The sequence below is a fragment of the Esox lucius genome, chromosome 17, assembly GCF_011004845.1.
Source record: "Esox lucius isolate fEsoLuc1 chromosome 17, fEsoLuc1.pri, whole genome shotgun sequence".
NCBI classification, from domain to species: domain Eukaryota; kingdom Metazoa; phylum Chordata; class Actinopteri; order Esociformes; family Esocidae; genus Esox; species Esox lucius.
The window spans coordinates 16,778,072-16,794,489 of NC_047585.1; the positions used below are offsets into that span (position 1 = coordinate 16,778,072).

General features: G+C 42.5%; 1 protein-coding gene across 13 annotated transcripts in view; it reads left to right on the forward strand.

The window, feature by feature from the left end:
* foxp1b (forkhead box P1b) overlaps positions 1–16,418 on the forward strand; it is a 181,200-nt gene that overhangs the window by 115,395 nt on the left and 49,387 nt on the right. For all 13 annotated transcript variants that reach the window (XM_029114146.2, XM_029114153.2, XM_029114148.2 and 10 more), the window contains one exon: positions 4,652–4,816. In XM_029114146.2, the coding sequence (XP_028969979.2) occupies positions 4,652–4,816 (165 nt within the window). The remainder of the gene's footprint in view (positions 1–4,651; positions 4,817–16,418) is intronic.

A 16,418-nucleotide genomic window follows, 5' to 3' on the forward strand; every position in this document is an offset into this window, starting at 1 on the left:
GGCAGGGGTACTCCCAGGTTCCTGAATGTCGGATGGGTTCAGACGGGCGCTGTCTTACTAAGATATTCGAGCAGATAACCTTGACATTCAGGCCATCGCCACTCGAAAACCTATTGAGGCCTGGAAAGGGGGTGGGGGGGGGGTGTCTGTCGAGCAGGACTACATTAAGGGCTAACCTATTACCCGTGTTTTTGATGGCCTTCTGAGAGCCCTGGTCTCCTGTCTAATAAACTCCAGCCACTGAGTAAACAGCCAGTACTGGACACCGCTCTCCTCTCACCTCCTCTCTTTCCCTCCCCACTTCACAATGGCCGCAGGGATCCGGTTACACCTGCGCGCACATCTTCCTGCGATTAGGGTCAATTTCAGAAACCATTCCACATTCAAGGTCTTCCCTGGCGTTGGCGTTTGGAGGAGGACATTGGTGAGTCAGGGAACATAAAGAGGACTCTCTCCTGATGGGCCTGAACAAACACGCTAAACCAGACCCAGTGTTTGATTCTCATCACCCCGGGCCCTCCCAGAGGAGCCGTCCTGAATGGGAGCCCAGCTCGCCACGTTTCTACTGTCTGCCTGTCTGAAATGGTGAGCCCAGAGTGTTGTTTGTCTCCTCTTTACGTGGTGGAAACTAACCTAGCCGGCATTAATGTAACACCTGGGCAGGGTCTCCAGGTCGGGTTTTCAGGGGGAAACGGAGCTAGGTTGACTAGATGTTTACCCGCCCGATCCTCCTTCCAACCAGCACATCTCAGATCCTATACAGTTGGATTTCGGTTGTTTGCGATTTTTTGTGTAGTTTCCTCAAGGTCGAGGGATTACGTTGTGGAAGATGCAAAAGTGTTTGCTATTTATCAAGTAAAAACTCTTCAGTTGTTAGCATAACAGTTCATCATAGAAGTGCCCTTGGTCACACGTCCAAAATGCCTGTGCCGTTACATCGTGGTGAAAGGTGTCGAAGACTTGACTCTGTGGTAAATCTCTGAGCAGGGATTTGTACAGCGCCCAGAGCTGGCTTTAACAGCAGGAAGCCCAAAGCCTGTAAATAATCCACATGTGCAGACTGCATATAAAGACATCCAGTACTTAGCTATTCCCTTATCGCTGCTACGTAGCCCTGGGACACGAGAGTTGCTGGTGCCTGTAAGAGGCTCTGTTTCACTAATACGGCGTGGAAGAAGATGCAGATAAGGCACTCGTTGTTTACCGAGGCAGAACGGTTAGCACAGGGGAAGGTGTGAACTTTGAACGCATTAGAAATAGAAAAATAAAAGGGGAGCGCAAATGACAAGGGTACCAAATTGCGTCGTCTTTGTTGCCGATAAGACCTCGTCGGATCCTGGAGGGTGTTTTCTAATCAAAAGCACCTGAAGCGATCTCACTCTGCCTGTGCTCGAGGTTGTCTCTCTCCGTGTGTGTGTGTGTGTGTGTGTGTTAAATGTTTATTATGTTTCTTATCCCAGCTCATACTGTACAGCTAGATCTTAGCCTGTACTAGAAACAACTGTTTCAGGACATTCTAGTGAAGCTCCTCCAGTTGAACCGATACATACAGATTCTACACCTACTTATCCGAAGCCTCAAATTACTCATGAGATGTTTCGCCAGTTAGAAAGGAAACCTGTTCCGTCTGCCATGGTTTCAAAGATTAGAACAAGTCAATCGTTACTACGTGTTTGTTAGAAACGAATTCCGTATACATATTTGACCCACCCCCCCCCCCCCCCCCCCTTTACATCCGCTTTGCTCTATAGCAAGGCTGGCACCCGTTCCCTTTAACCCAGTCATCTTTTACCATTGTCTGTCTTTGAACTGTTTATGTATCTGATCAGTTCCACCCAATATGTCTGTTGATTTGCTCCATTGTAGTGCCCAGACAACACGCTGTTCCCCTCATGTCTCTGGGCTTTAGATGCTTCAGCCTGTCAGCCAGTTTATCGCGGGCGTCTGGAGCTGCTTTTACACTGGTACGCCTATCAAGTCCCAGTACCTTTGAATGTGAGATCAAAAGGAGAGGAATTCCAGTAGAAGGGAAGAGAGCGGGAGAAGGGTCTGTGTGTGAAGAGAGGAGTGGGTGCTGTGTAAACACCACAGTGACAGCTCGGAATGGGTTGTTTTAGCAGTGTTGGGCCTCTCCAAGGCAGCCAGCTACAGTCGCCATGTTAAGCGACAAATCTAGCCGGCCTCAACTCGGGAAACACTCTACATAGGCTTCCGGGCTAAGCCATTTTATTTTCTTATTTTTGATAATGAAAGACTTCCTGTGTCCTTGGCTCTTAACTCTTTTCCAAAGTCATTTGGGAAAACAGAGCAAGAACTAATAAGTGGTTATTGTTTGACTTGTTGTTTTCGCAGAAAATATTAGAATTCTTGTATTTGATGATCAACATGAGAACTCGATAGTGACAGATTACAGTGTTGCGTCTTGGCGTCCCCGAGGGCGAGATACCGCTGATTCACAGTAGGGTTCTAAAGGCTATTTGCCAGTTTCTTTTTTTTTTTCTGTCAATAATTCCCAGAACTGTGTGTCTTCATCTGCGAATGTCTGGAGCTCACATCACATCCTGTTGACTCAGTCTCCTAGATCCAACACCCCTGTTTAGTCAGCCAAACGTGTTACACCAAAGCATTTCAAGCAGTTGTCATATGCTACTGTTTGTCAAGTCATCAATATACCCCTCAAACCATAGCTGGATAGGGGCTTTGTCACACAGGACCTGCTGTCCTCTTCCATTCCACCTCCTGGCCATTTGACTTGTTTTGGTCTTTGATATTTGACTTGTTTTGGCCTTTGACATTTGACTTGTTTTGGCCTTTGACATTTGACTTGTTTTGGCCTTTGACATTTGACTTGTTTTGGCCTTTGACATTTGACTTGTTTTGGCCTTTGACATTTGACTTGTTTTGGCCTTTGACATTTGACTTGTTTTGCCCTTTGACATTTGACTTGTTTTGCCCTTTGACATTTGACTTGTTTTGGCCTTTGACATTTGACTTGTTTTGGCCTTTGACATTTGACTAGTTGCCGCACATTTTACCCAAGTGTATAACCGTCAACTACCTAACTAGGACTTGAGGTTGAATTGTACTGCACGTTCAAGTGCGACAGTACATTCTGTGGGTCTGCCACTGTTGATAGGAAGATAGGATGTTTGGTCATACTGTAACTGAGCGAGATGAATATCATGTTCTTATAATTTATCATGTTCTTATAATGAGGGCTATGAGTAGTGCCTCAGTATTGCATTGGTTTTCTCAGTTTGTGTGTGAGTGAACCAAGGTGTATACTATCTTTATCAGTGTGTAGGCTTAGGGTTTTCCCCTCAATAGCGTTAGGCAGGGCAAGGGAGCAGAGGAGCAGAGTGAGAGAAGGGGGAGAGAGTGGAGAGAGAGGGAGAAGAGACCAACGAGGGAAAGAGCATGTTTTAATGGATGAAAATGCCAGGAGTGTGGCTGCTTTGTACACTGGTCATATTCTTGCCTCATGATGTCATCCCACAGGCCTGTGTTTGAGAGGTCAGCTCACACGCGCACGCACGAACGCACACACACCAGACCAGCACACAGCTGTTTGCCCCAGTGTCTAAGTTGAACTCCCCAGCCAAACCCGTTCCTCGGTAGAGCTCAGGCCTACAGGACAACTGGTTCTCCTGTCATTCTCTCTTCCTCTCTGGCTGTAACTCTTTCAACATACCCTCTTCCTTTTGAGATTTCACTTTCATGCAATCTTTCACACATTCCTCTCTCTTTCTTTGCCGTGTTTATTTTTCGCATGCTCCTCTCTGTACTGAATACCTCTCCGGCCCCTCCCAGTTTTCTTCTTCCACATAGCCGTTTTAATTTTACTGCGTCTGGCAATCAACCTAACTTGTAAACCGATTGTGTTCAGGAGTGCATCTCTGCTGTGTGAGATGGGCTTGGATGTGCCCCTGACTGTTTGTTTAATTGTGGGTGTAATCGTCTGAGGAACACGGAAAGAATGAGCCCAGATATTTACTCAGATGTTTTACTGGTGTAGGTGTGAGCCTGGCTTCTCGCTGTGGGAACACACGCTTGCTTTTCTTGGTATCAGTGTGGTTTTCATGACCACTGTATTTCCCAGCTCCCTGGCTTTGTTTGTTCTGGATGGCATGTTTGATTATTTATCGTAAGGGAAAAGGGAGTAGCTGGAGCAATAAACATGTGACTACACTGTATTTTGTTTTCCACTGAGAAGGCCGTGTCCTTTAACAGATATTTGGAGCGGTAATAAAGCTCTTATTTGCTTTTTGGAGGGGGGGGGGGCACTGATCTGTCCATCCCTGTTTTTTTTTCTGTATGTGTGACTTATCAACAGAATATATTTTCTCCGTCCAGTTAATGTAGATTTTTGCACCTTTTCCTTTTTATCCCCAAGTTCATTTTTTTAACTGTTTTTTATTCGCCATTTGTGTTGAGATGGAAGTATGTACAAATAAATGAAAGACTCAAAGATGGCAAAAGCTGTGCACAATGCCTGGTGTTTTGGGTTATCCATTTTCACTGGGCTAAGTTCTGTGTTAAAGCAATAAGAATGGCCTCCAGGGAGCGCTTCAAACCCCTAACAAAATATCTGCTTTTAGTTTGAAAGCAAGTATTTTTCTCTAACCCACCATTAATTTTATCTCCTTTTCAGACTCTCCAAGTGGCTCGACAGATCCTTCTACAGCAGCAACAACAGCAGCAGCAACAACAACAACAACAACAACAACAACATCAACAACAGAGTCAACAGCTGCAGCCTCCGCAAAGCACCGGTCTAAAATCCCCTAAAGGCAATGAGAAGCAGCCAGGCCTACAGGTATTAAAACACACACTCTCCCACGTCATGTTAACAAGGGCATTGTTTGCTGTTGCACCAATCAACTGTTATACTGTTACTTCCTGGTTGGAAACCTCAAGACAAACAAGTGTTTGGCCGGTTGTAAAAGTCACTTATTAAGTTTGAACAATGGAAAGCTGAACTTTCTTGCTGTTTTCTTTGGTACAACGTGTGCTGTTTTCTTAGTGTCTGCGGGAGAATGTACTGTACCAGGCAACCTTCATAAACAGGAAATTAAGACAGGCAGAACGAATGACGGTTGTAGACCAACCACGCTAGCGAATGTGTTAGTGGGCGTGGAGACTTGTGGTCAGCAATACGCACCTCACACTGTGACACTGTAATGATTTCACCAGGCAGAACAGACACACAACTGAATTATACATATTGTAGCCTCTCAAAATTCAGCCACTGAGATATATTGGTGTAATCCATGTTTTTACATTATCAAAGCAATAATGCACTCATTCTGTGTGTGGTTTGCTGGTCGAGGCCTTTTGTGACAGTGGTAAACCATTTAATGATAGAATAATATATTAATGGGGCCATCAATGAGGAGATATGTATACAAATGAGGAATATTGAGGGTACACTGTTTTCAGGTGCAGTGGGGGGTGCAGGGAGTAGCCCAGGGCTGGGTGGAGGGGGGTGAATTTTGGGGGGTAAGGAATGCATGGCATTTATTTGGGCAGCATTAGTGATGCAAGCAAAGCTGCTCTTTTGGTTTTCATACATCTGCTTTGGAATAAGAACAGCTATCTGTATCTGATGCAATATTTGCGTTAATTTCAGATCCCTTGTATGAGCTGTCTCAGATGTGTATCTTTGTTTGAACAAGGAGGAGTTGTTTGTTTCAGTGTGAAATTGCAAACGACTTCAGGGCATATTTGGTAATTAATACGAAGGCCTGTTCTGTATGCATGTGTGTTTGTGTGTGTATATATATCATATTTAATGCCCTCTTTCCCATAGGAGACACTTTTTAATGAGCTATTGTAGCAGCTAGTTCTAATGTCAGGTACTGAAAGAGGCTCTTTGTTGTTCAGATGGCTCAGAAATAGCTCCAGAGAATGAAATATGACTGTGCTGACCTTTCAGTTGTGTGCATATTTGTTAGGATTCAAATAAGTTGAAAGGATCAAACTGAACAGTTCCCAGTCAGGCTGGGAATTGTGTAGCGGAGGTCAACAGTGGGAGCCTCATGGAGAATTCCAACGTACAGCCTGTTGTCGGTACATAGTGAAGTACTGGACCACCTCTCGCAGACAAAGACAAAATTAAAATTCTAATTTATTAATGTATACAAAGACCCTGCCCAGCCTGTCACTCAGCTATTGAAAAGAAAGCCGGGGCCTTTTTTCCCCTCCTGCTCAGTACTTATGAAGAGCACAAGCTGGCCAGCTGTGGTATCTAAATCAAATGCTAAATGCCTGCTATGTAATGTTGTAGGGTTTGTAAAATGTTGCTAGGTTAAAACTATCACAATGGAAAGCCACAAGTCCAAAAGTGTTTATTTATCTCAGAGCAATATACTCCTCTAATTAGATACAGCCCCTCTGCAGAGCACACATTCATTAAAACCAGCAGCTATGAGAGAGAATGTGTTTGTTTGTTTGTGTGTGTGCTAGATGAATATGTGTGCGTGCGCGGGCAAGTGCGTGTGTTTGCGTGCACGTTCCATCATTATGTCGGATATTTGGTCTTCACTTGTGTTCCTCAGTGGTGGTGCCGGGCACTTCATTCATACTCTGGAGGGTGGTCATTGAGACCCCCGACATAATGATCCAATGCACTTCTCCTTTATCTACGGGGACATACACAGATGTACAGGAAGCACCAGAGGACCCCTTTGATACAACAGCCTTCCCCACCACAGACTTGGGTATAATGAATTCTGTGTTGAATTGGACCAGGTCATAACCATACATGATACACCAATTATCAGGTAGATTGTAGGCTGCAACCTCATAACAGCACCTGCTGTCTAGAGCTGCCTAGAGCTGACCCATTCATGTAGAGCGATGTAGAGCTGACCCATTCAGGTAGAGCTGACCCATTCAGGTAGAGCTGACCCATTCAGGTAGAGCTGACCCATTCAGATAGAGCTGACCCATTCATGTAGAGCGATGTAGAGCTGACCCATTCATGTAGAGCTGACCCATTCATGCAGAGCGATGTAGAGCTGACCCATTCAGGTAGAGCTGACCCATGCATGTAGAGCGATGTAGAGCTGACCCATTCATGTAGAGATGCAGGAGCTATTTGGCATAATTTATTTCACACAAGTGAAAAATAACAAAGCACAGCCTAACTTAACCATCAGAAGAAAGACAAAATGACCTGCATTAAAGGGGGAGGGAAAATAAACCAGCCAGCAGAATAAACCTTGAACAGGGATCTTTGGTTGGATGTCTCCAAGAAGAGGGCTGTTGATTTAACCCGACCCAATCAAATGTTTGCCATGTGTTGCATCTGCTGCTTACGGTTGCCCAGGGCCTTTAATACGACTAAATAATACATGGAGCTGTTAGCAGGTGGGCGAACAGCTAAACATACTTGACTGGTCAAAAAGCCAGTAAATTACTGACAGGATGACACGTGTAATTAAGAGTCCACGCCACTTTACCTTGTGCTTCACACCTACAGTGGCGCGGGACAAGAGTGAGCAACTCCCACCTAATTAGCATTATCAGTGAAATGGTAGGGTTTGACTCATTAGTTCCATGTGCATTTAATTAGAGGCAGGCTGAAATTGGATTTAACTTATTACTTTTTCATGGATCACTTTCTTGTCATCACTTCAAATTGGATTGCAGCCCCAGGTAACTAATTATGCCAGCCACAGAATCAGGAGTGGAGAAGGAGGTAATTAGGAACAACACTGTCGGACCCGAGCTGATAGTCCACTCGCACGGCGGAGGGAGAACGGGGGGGGGGAACAGGCTCATTTGTGTCATTGCTTAGGAGGCCGCTCAGTTAACTACTCCAAACTGCAAGGGATCCTGGGTAGGCACCCAGCGCCTAAAGTGGATTATGTGACATGCAGCTGGGCTGAAGATGTTATGTCAACACGGTTCCAGCGCCATAATGCCCAGATTAGGCTTGTTCTGTTCTAGATTTTGGATGGTGGCCTTGATGTGCCTTCATTATTAATTTCCCTTGTACCATTAGGCACTGCAGGCCCTCCTCTGTTCTCTAAAGGAACCCTCCGTGAACATCCACTTCTGTTTGCCAGTATTGGCAGGTTAGAAAATGCAATCGTGAGAATTTGTGTGTAGTGAAAACACATGTTAAAGGCCTTGACAAATGGCCGGTCCCACTTTGACGGTTTATGTATTTAATTATATTTTTAGTTGTAGAAAGTTTATTTGTAGTACAAGGCAAATGCATCACATAGGGCAGCGGAATATAGAAACGCATCTCTTGTTGAATTTCTGCTTTGTTCTCTGAAAGCAACATCACTAAAGATCAGTTCTTTCATATTTCTACTGAAGCTAAGTCCTTGAAGCTTCTGAGCAATGGAAAACAAGAAAAGAGAAACTGCTTTCTGTGTGGTTTCCTGCCTCCCTCTGTTCACCGAAATAATGTACCAGTTTTCTTCCTATATTTAAATTAAATGATCATGATTCATATGATAGGTCAACATCCTCTTACATTCGACATTTTCAGGATGTCGAGACAACACTTGTTGTTCTTCCGATATTCGCAAAAGACAGACCAAAGAAGAAACCCTTTCCCTTATCTATGTAAGATTTTTGCGAGGTGAATATCTTTCTCTCTGTTGCCCTTCTTCCCTTTTCCTTTCTCTTTCAGTCTCTCCTGTTCTGTTTTACACCATTGTTTGCAGTCTCACAGAGGGCATCTCCAGGTCAAAAGATAATGTATTTTCAGTTTTACATGATGAAAGCCTTTTAAGTTGTGTCCCAGACCCCCACCCACCCCCCACCCCTCCCCTTCACCGCTCACATCCTTCATTTGTGGTCTTTTGGGGAGTGTGGTATGACAGAATGCAGAGACCAAGTCTCTCTCTGACAGGGGGGGAGAAGCCGCTGGCTTTCTCTACTACTGGTTTTTGTAGTAGACCCACGGTCCTGACACATGCACACCACAGCGCTCCAATCTGGAAGTCATTAGACTGCCGGGCCGGGGCCTGCCGGCTGGACATCGGCCAGGGCACCGAGGCGATCCGAGGCGGCATTCTGAGGCGTTCCGTCCCACAGACTAGCCACCCTGCGGCCCGGGGTGATCTCCGTGGCGTGCTGCTGTAGCGAGGCAAGGTGACAATGAGCCCGGGCTCCGCCCACTCTGGCCCCCTGCCCAAACAGGAAGGGCAACTAAGATAGTGGGACAATGGGGGCGGGGAAGCCACTAGCCGAATGCGGCAAATTGTCGGTTTCAAACAGACGCAATTCAGTGTGGATAATGGTCCGAAGATCAAGAGTAGGCCAACGTCTACCTTTGAACCTTGACTTACATGGGGAATGTTCTGGAAAAGGTACTTCGTTATTAGTCGTCACTATTCTTCAATTTCAGCTGTACAGTTGAACACTGCTTTCAAGTTCCAAATCAAATCACATACTTCACTGCGTGTGTATATGCGCGTGTCTCCATCTTTTTGTGTTTGTAAAAGCTCCCAAGGTCAAGTGGTAATGAATTCTTCGTCGATGTCTTTGTTGCTTCGAGGGGATTTATTATGCCAGGAATGATCAACGCAGCACTGATCCCTCCATCCACGTGTAACCATGGATCAGGATGTCTTTTTCGCTGCTTGTTTTTCTTGTCATATTGTAAAAATGTATTATGTGTACCGTACGTATTAGAAACAGGTCGGGATGGTTCTGTCTGAATGAAGTCATCCCGTCGTATTTCCAGGCAGTCTGTTCCAGCCTGTTAGTGAGCCTCATCCATCCGATGACTGTCGGCCTGACTCCAGTCACAGGCCTTTAAACCACTGCCATTTCAGGGCCTTTTTTTTTATTTTATTTTGAGGCCTGATGTTTCCCTTCAAGCTCTATCCCCCCCGCCTGTGTCCCCCTCCCCCCGAGTCTTGTATCTTTGAATCACTCTCCACCACAGTGTCTTGATGTCAGCCATGTGTGGTTTGGAGTGATTCACTCTCGCTTCAGGGGGGTAATGGCTAGATGTATGGACTGTAAGAACGGAGCATTCATAAACACCAGCCTCCACATCAAGAACATCCACTCATGTCTTGTGCATCATGCATTTATTTTCCATTTCTTTAACTAATTTAGTCTTATTGAGGGAACGGCGTATGTTTCGACCGCAGTATGCCGATAACGAACATATCTACCAAACAAGCTAGGAAAACATCAGCGTGCAATATGTCTAGTGTCAGGGCTTCGCAACTCTACAGGCCTCAGCTACTTTTTCATTTTATGGCTTTTTTACTCCTTGGGACATCAGGTCCTGGAATTGTAGGTTGGCTTGAAGGGAATTCCAAGAACAGGGAATTCTTACCTGACAGGCATAACTGATTCTTTACTGATGAGTGTGCTTCTTGGGATTACGACCATGCGTGTTGTGTACACAGATAGTTTCAGTTAGTGCTATCTAGTTACCCTCGTTTTTTAAGTGGGTGGAGAGAAACCATGTATGAGAACTTTTCAAGGATGACACAATCTGTAGATATATGTATATTTGTGTTTGGCAGAGAAGAGCATGTTTACAGTCCATGCCCTGGTAATTCATGTAGCCACAACTTTTGGACAGTAAATCGTAAGCATGGATGCATTCATGTGCCCAAAATGTACTCAGTATTTTTAGATGAAAGCATAGTTTTTTCAGAAATATGGTATAATAGAGATGACTATTTCACTGCTCATTTAAATGTGGCACCAATTAACGACTAGATTCATGTTTTTGTATGTTATTTTGTTTTTATTTCTAAACAAAGTGTCATAATGAGTAACTGTACTTCTTAATATAGTGTCTGGTTCATTGAAACTCTTTATAGTATGAATCAATCCAAAATAATACGGCACAAAATTCCCCCACCCCCTGAATTTATGTTCTACATTGCTGTAGACGTTCTTGTTTTGACTAAGTGAAAACCACAGCAGATGGAACACAAAGAATCACAAACTTCACTGTGTGTGCAGGCTGGCATATCACCTCAGAAAATATTTAGCAAAATATTCATCTGCTTGGTTAACAACGTGTTCTTCAATACCTGAATATAAAACTAAATATCCCATTGAAAAAATATGAACACGGCAACATCCGTACAGTTGCCGGGGGGAGAGTATAACACTGCTGAGTTTCAGCGTTTACCAGTAAACTACCAGAAGTTTGGTTTAACTAGTGGCTGACCTAGGTACTTCAGGTTATGAGAAATGTCCCACTGTGGCCACATGTAAAATATATAAAATGATTATGCAAGATTACTTTAAAATAGAAATGTAATGACAGTGCTCTAAAATATTCTATATCTATATATATATATATATATATATATATATATAGATATAGATATAGATATAGATATAGATATATATATATATATACTACGTACACCTTGTCTGATTATCCCACCCTGATGAGGCTGGGGTTCAGCCATTAGGGACCATCAAGTACATGTTAGTTCAACTATGTGAATTGAGTGACCTTCAGAGAAAAGTCTCCAGTAAGTTTGTCTTTTCAGACAAACAGTATAGGCTAGAGAAGCAGACTGTACGTGGTGCAGCTGTTGTTTGAAAAGTCACACACCTGGGGTGTAATCATTAGTTCACAGCAAAGCAAACAGTTGAAGACACTTTCAGGCAAATTCACCTTTCAAATATTTTTATTAAACATGGGAAAGGACAGAAACCAGGCATTCTCCAGAAAACAGCCAACTGTATTTTAGGTAAATGCAGGTACTGTTTGGTTATATTTGGTATGTAGAGAACATGCCCCCGGTCTACAGATCCCTTGATCTGTAAATAATGAATTAGTTTTTTTTGATAATGGCGGAACTCAACAATGTTTTCTCATGGTAAAATGAAAGGTTACACTTTCTTTTCAGAGTACATTTATTTTTGTAGATATATATTTTATTTTAATGTTACATCCAGTCAAATTAATATTACTGACACCCTTTATAGCAATAGACGACAGTAATGAATAATACAAATTCTGAGCAATTCTGTAGTTTAAGACTTTGACTGATGATATTGTGGAGACAACTTAATGGTTTATTATTTTTTGTAAGGATGATATTTCATACCAATACAACTAAGAGAAGAGAAAGGGTTCTGTTTAATGAGTAATGGAAAAAAAAAACAGTGCTGTTTTAATGTCATCTGACCACAGCACTGGTTCAAATCCAAGGGCAAGTGCTGTTTATCAAATCTAGATTACAAGAAAACCAAGGTCTTAGGCCAGGCACACTGGTGGTGTCTTTTGGCACTAAAACAAAAAAGATGCAAATGCAAACAAGTAACGTATACACATGGTCAAATATAGGGCACATGTTTTAAGGTATGGGGATGTTTTGCTTCCCCTGATCCTGCCATTCATTCTATTGTTAAGGTGAATAGCATCATGTTCCAAGTACCATTAAGTTTCTGCCAACATCCAGGCAGCCCTCTGACAGGAGATCGGCACTTAAGCACAAGTGAATCTTCCAGCAAGACAGTAACCCTAAACACATATCAAAATCCACCGAGACATTTTTAATTGAGCACAACATCTACATTTTGCATGGCTGTCTCATTGTCCGGAGTTTATCCCTGTTGAACACTTGTGGCTCAAATTAGAGGGGCAGATGATAGATGTTAAGGAAGCCTGACCGAAGTCGTCTTCGTTCTGACATTATTGTTATTTTATGAAGCAGTGTTATCCCCAGGTACTGGAATACTGAACATTGGGTTACCAGTCATTTTCGCCCCTATCTTTTAATATTGTTCTTTAATACTTATAGAAATATCTTTCTCTCTGCAGCTTTTATTAAATATATTGTCCTAAATATTTTTCCTGTACTGCCCTGATCCCGCAGAAGTTATATAACTACCAAATTCTCCTGTCCTGTTTGATAACAATTGCTCCCACCTAATATCCATTTGCAAAACAAGTTACATGTATTAGGGTAGAAAACGTAAATAGTTAAATAACCTTTGAGAAAAATCCCTAACTGAAAAACAGTTTTTCTTCAAGTCGCAGTTTTTACAGAACCACACCTAATGAGTCTCAGTCATCAAGTTAGAAGTATCTAGATAATGCACCAATGCTTATAGTCTTTAGCTGCAGCGTAGGATGGGCGCATACCGGTGTAAATTAACATAGGAATAGGACAGAGACAGCAACCAGTCTTGGCCTGGTGAAACAATGTATTGCATGTTCTTCATAGTCTCTTCTAATGACACAGTAGCTGTCTTTACTGCATCTAACCAACAGACGATTAAGCTAGCAAATTTTTATGGTTTTAGCTAGATTAAGCTAATACCATTTTAGAATGAGAATACAAAACTGAACTTTGCGTTCTCAACTCTCCAACTCCATTCAGATTATTTGTTAAATAGCAAGCCTACCTGGTTTGTGCTGTAGCATTTCCTCCTATCTGGATTAGCCAGATAACTGGGTAATCCTTCTTCAGTTGATTAGCCAGATATCTCCTAATTGCTGCACCGAAACTCAAAAAATAATTTTATTTAGTGCTGCTATAATGATGTTGTGGTTGCAATAGATCGCCATCTGACTAACTGCTATCTGGTAAAATATATTTAATGTAGAAAAATACTCTACATAAAGTCACATTTTTCCTGTATTGACTGTTCTTGTTTACTGTTGATCCTGACCCGTCCTGTCCCGACACACGCTTCATAAACACTTTGGCAGTAGTACCATAATATTTTGTGGGTCATTGCCCTAAGCATTTGGCCAAATGTTATCAAAATTTACACTATTAACCTAAATATGCTAATTATATCCCCAGTGTCTGCTTCATATGTATATTCTTACTTATTTTCAGTTTGCAATATGTGTACCAAATTTTGTTAACATAAAGATATCCTTGACTGATTTACTGCATACATTACTGTGCAAATGTCTTAGGCACCTGAAATTTGAGCTAAAGACCTTTATTTAGGTGGCTAGAGTTTATTTGTAAAAAAATAAACACTTAACACCCAAATAAATGGCTTGTGTTTGTCTTTCAGTTGACTAAGACGTTTGCACAGTCCTGTATGCATTATTTTGCCAGACCATTCCCACATTAACATTGATTGTTTAATAGTGTTTTGTTTTAGCTACTAATATAAATGGTTTAACTTCCGCAATCTTTCTCCACAGATGTGGCATATGCATGCTTAGTGTAGGTGGTCCATTCAGGGCCAGAGGTGTATCATTAAATGGTGGAATATTCATTCTGGTGGACCTTATGGGTTCTTTAGAAACATGTATTTCTTGTACACATACGAACACCAGTTGATGGTCCCCTCCTGGTTTCTGGTATTAAGCACCAAGCTTTTTTGATGGAGCGGTGCCGGTTTCTTGCCGCAATTTATTTTGTTGTGGTCGTAGTCTTCAAAATGTATTTCTGCTGATTGCAAGAAGCAAAATCAACATGTGCTCAGTTGACATTTCACAGAGATACTTATATTTTTGTGAGCCATTTCAGAAAAAAACAGGAATTTTGAATTAACTGTTCTTTAAAACATATGTCATATCTCAAAATCTATATGGGTCTTTCCTCTGTATGTTATTTTTTCATGCAGAATTGACAAGACGATTTGAATGGGAAAGGGGGCCCTTTGCAAAAGGCCATGAGCTATCCAGCCGTGGTGTATCTATCTATTGTAACACACTGGCACTCCTATTTAATTGCCACTGAGAATATGAACTTTGTCGCCCATAGCTGTTATACATTTAATTGCCATTCATTATTTAGACACGTGCTGGATTTCATGTAAACCAAAGTTGTTCATGCTCTGACCTCAAAAGAAGCATTGGACAACGTGTAAAGGAGGCCTTTCCACTGACATTTTCTTATAAGGGAAAAACTCAGAAGAACCTTTGAATGGATTATAATGGAGACTAGGTTTGGCCCTTTGGTTTTCTTAGAGGATTATCTACACATATAAGGCTCTTTTAGCGCTTTCTCCAAAAATTTTTTTTGATTGGACATCCTACAATATAGCTAAATGTTTGTATTGAATTTTTTCTAGATCTTTTTTTTCTATATCAGGGCTAGAATTATTAATGCTAATAATTCTAGCCCAGATACAGCGTCCAAGGAATTGTTTCACTTGGTTCAGAGATGGCAACTGTGTGACATGGGCCGTGTCACGGTCTTTAGCCCCTGGTTGGATGCCCGGGCATCAGCTGTGTGACGTGGGCCGTGTCGCTCTCTTTTGCCCCTGGTTAGACGTCCAGGCATCAACTGTGTGACGTGGGCTGTGTCACTGTCTTATAGCCCCTGGTTGGATGTCCGGGCATTAACTCCTACTGTCACCATGAAACTCAGCTTTCATTATGTCATCTACTCTTTGTGCCTTGAGCAGAGAACCGGCGGCTCCAGGATATCGATGATCCTCCACGAGTATGTGTCCTTACTGTACGTGTAATTACTGTGTACAGTGCAGGCTCAGGCGGGGGATGAGAAGAGGGGAGTCTGAGGGGGAGAGAGGGGGAGGCTTGAACTGTATGTCTGCTAAATTTATCATGAGGCCTTTGGGAGCATTGAAATGAGAACAGTGGCCTATTACTGCTAAGAAGGTGTTTTATTGAGAATATGCCGACACGCCACCCCAGGGATAGTACCGGGGAGAAGAGTGTGGCCAGTGCCGAGACCACTGGCAGCACGTGTGGGTGTGTGTGTGTGTGTGTGTGCGCGAAGCGTGAGTGTGTGCGCAAGCTTGAGTGAGTGTGTGTGTGTGTGTGTGTGTGTGTGTGTTTGAGAGAGAGCGAGAGATTGGGGATGTCTGTGTTTGAGAGAGAGAGAGATAGGGGATGTGTGTGTTTGAGCGAGAAGAGAGAAAGAGTGTAAGTAAAGTGTGTGTGTGTGTGTGTGTGTGTGTGTCTTTGTCTGAGCACTCTGAGTGTGTCACATTGAAAATAAAGAGCCTTTTCTTCTACTTAATTATTCACAAAGATATGTATTGGAATTGTCACTTTTGACACTTGAGGTCTCCCAGTCAATTATTTATGTAGGTCACCCAGCTTAGCAAACTTGTTGTTAGTTATTAGCAGATGAGGGTAGTGGCTTGTTATGTATGGCTCGTGTTTATTTTACCAGTGTATTTGTGGACTGGAATGTATTCCATGAGCATTCCTTCATCCTTAGCCAAGCTTTCATGGACAGTGATGTGAGCCGTTTTTTTATGAACATGTTTTTCTCATTGTGTTTATTGACATGGCAATTTTCTGATTTAGGTGTTAATTGTGACTAAATGTTTTCCTGGGCCTACAATTTTTTTAAATCTGGAATGATTCTGTATATATGGTTAATCTGAAGCAGGGTTGAACTGTTTAGCTTATATTATTAGACAACATAGTCATATTTATTATAGTTTAACAATAATTATTTCAAAACCACAAAATGTACATGCCAAATATTCTCTCCTACTATCTCTTTCAATTTAAA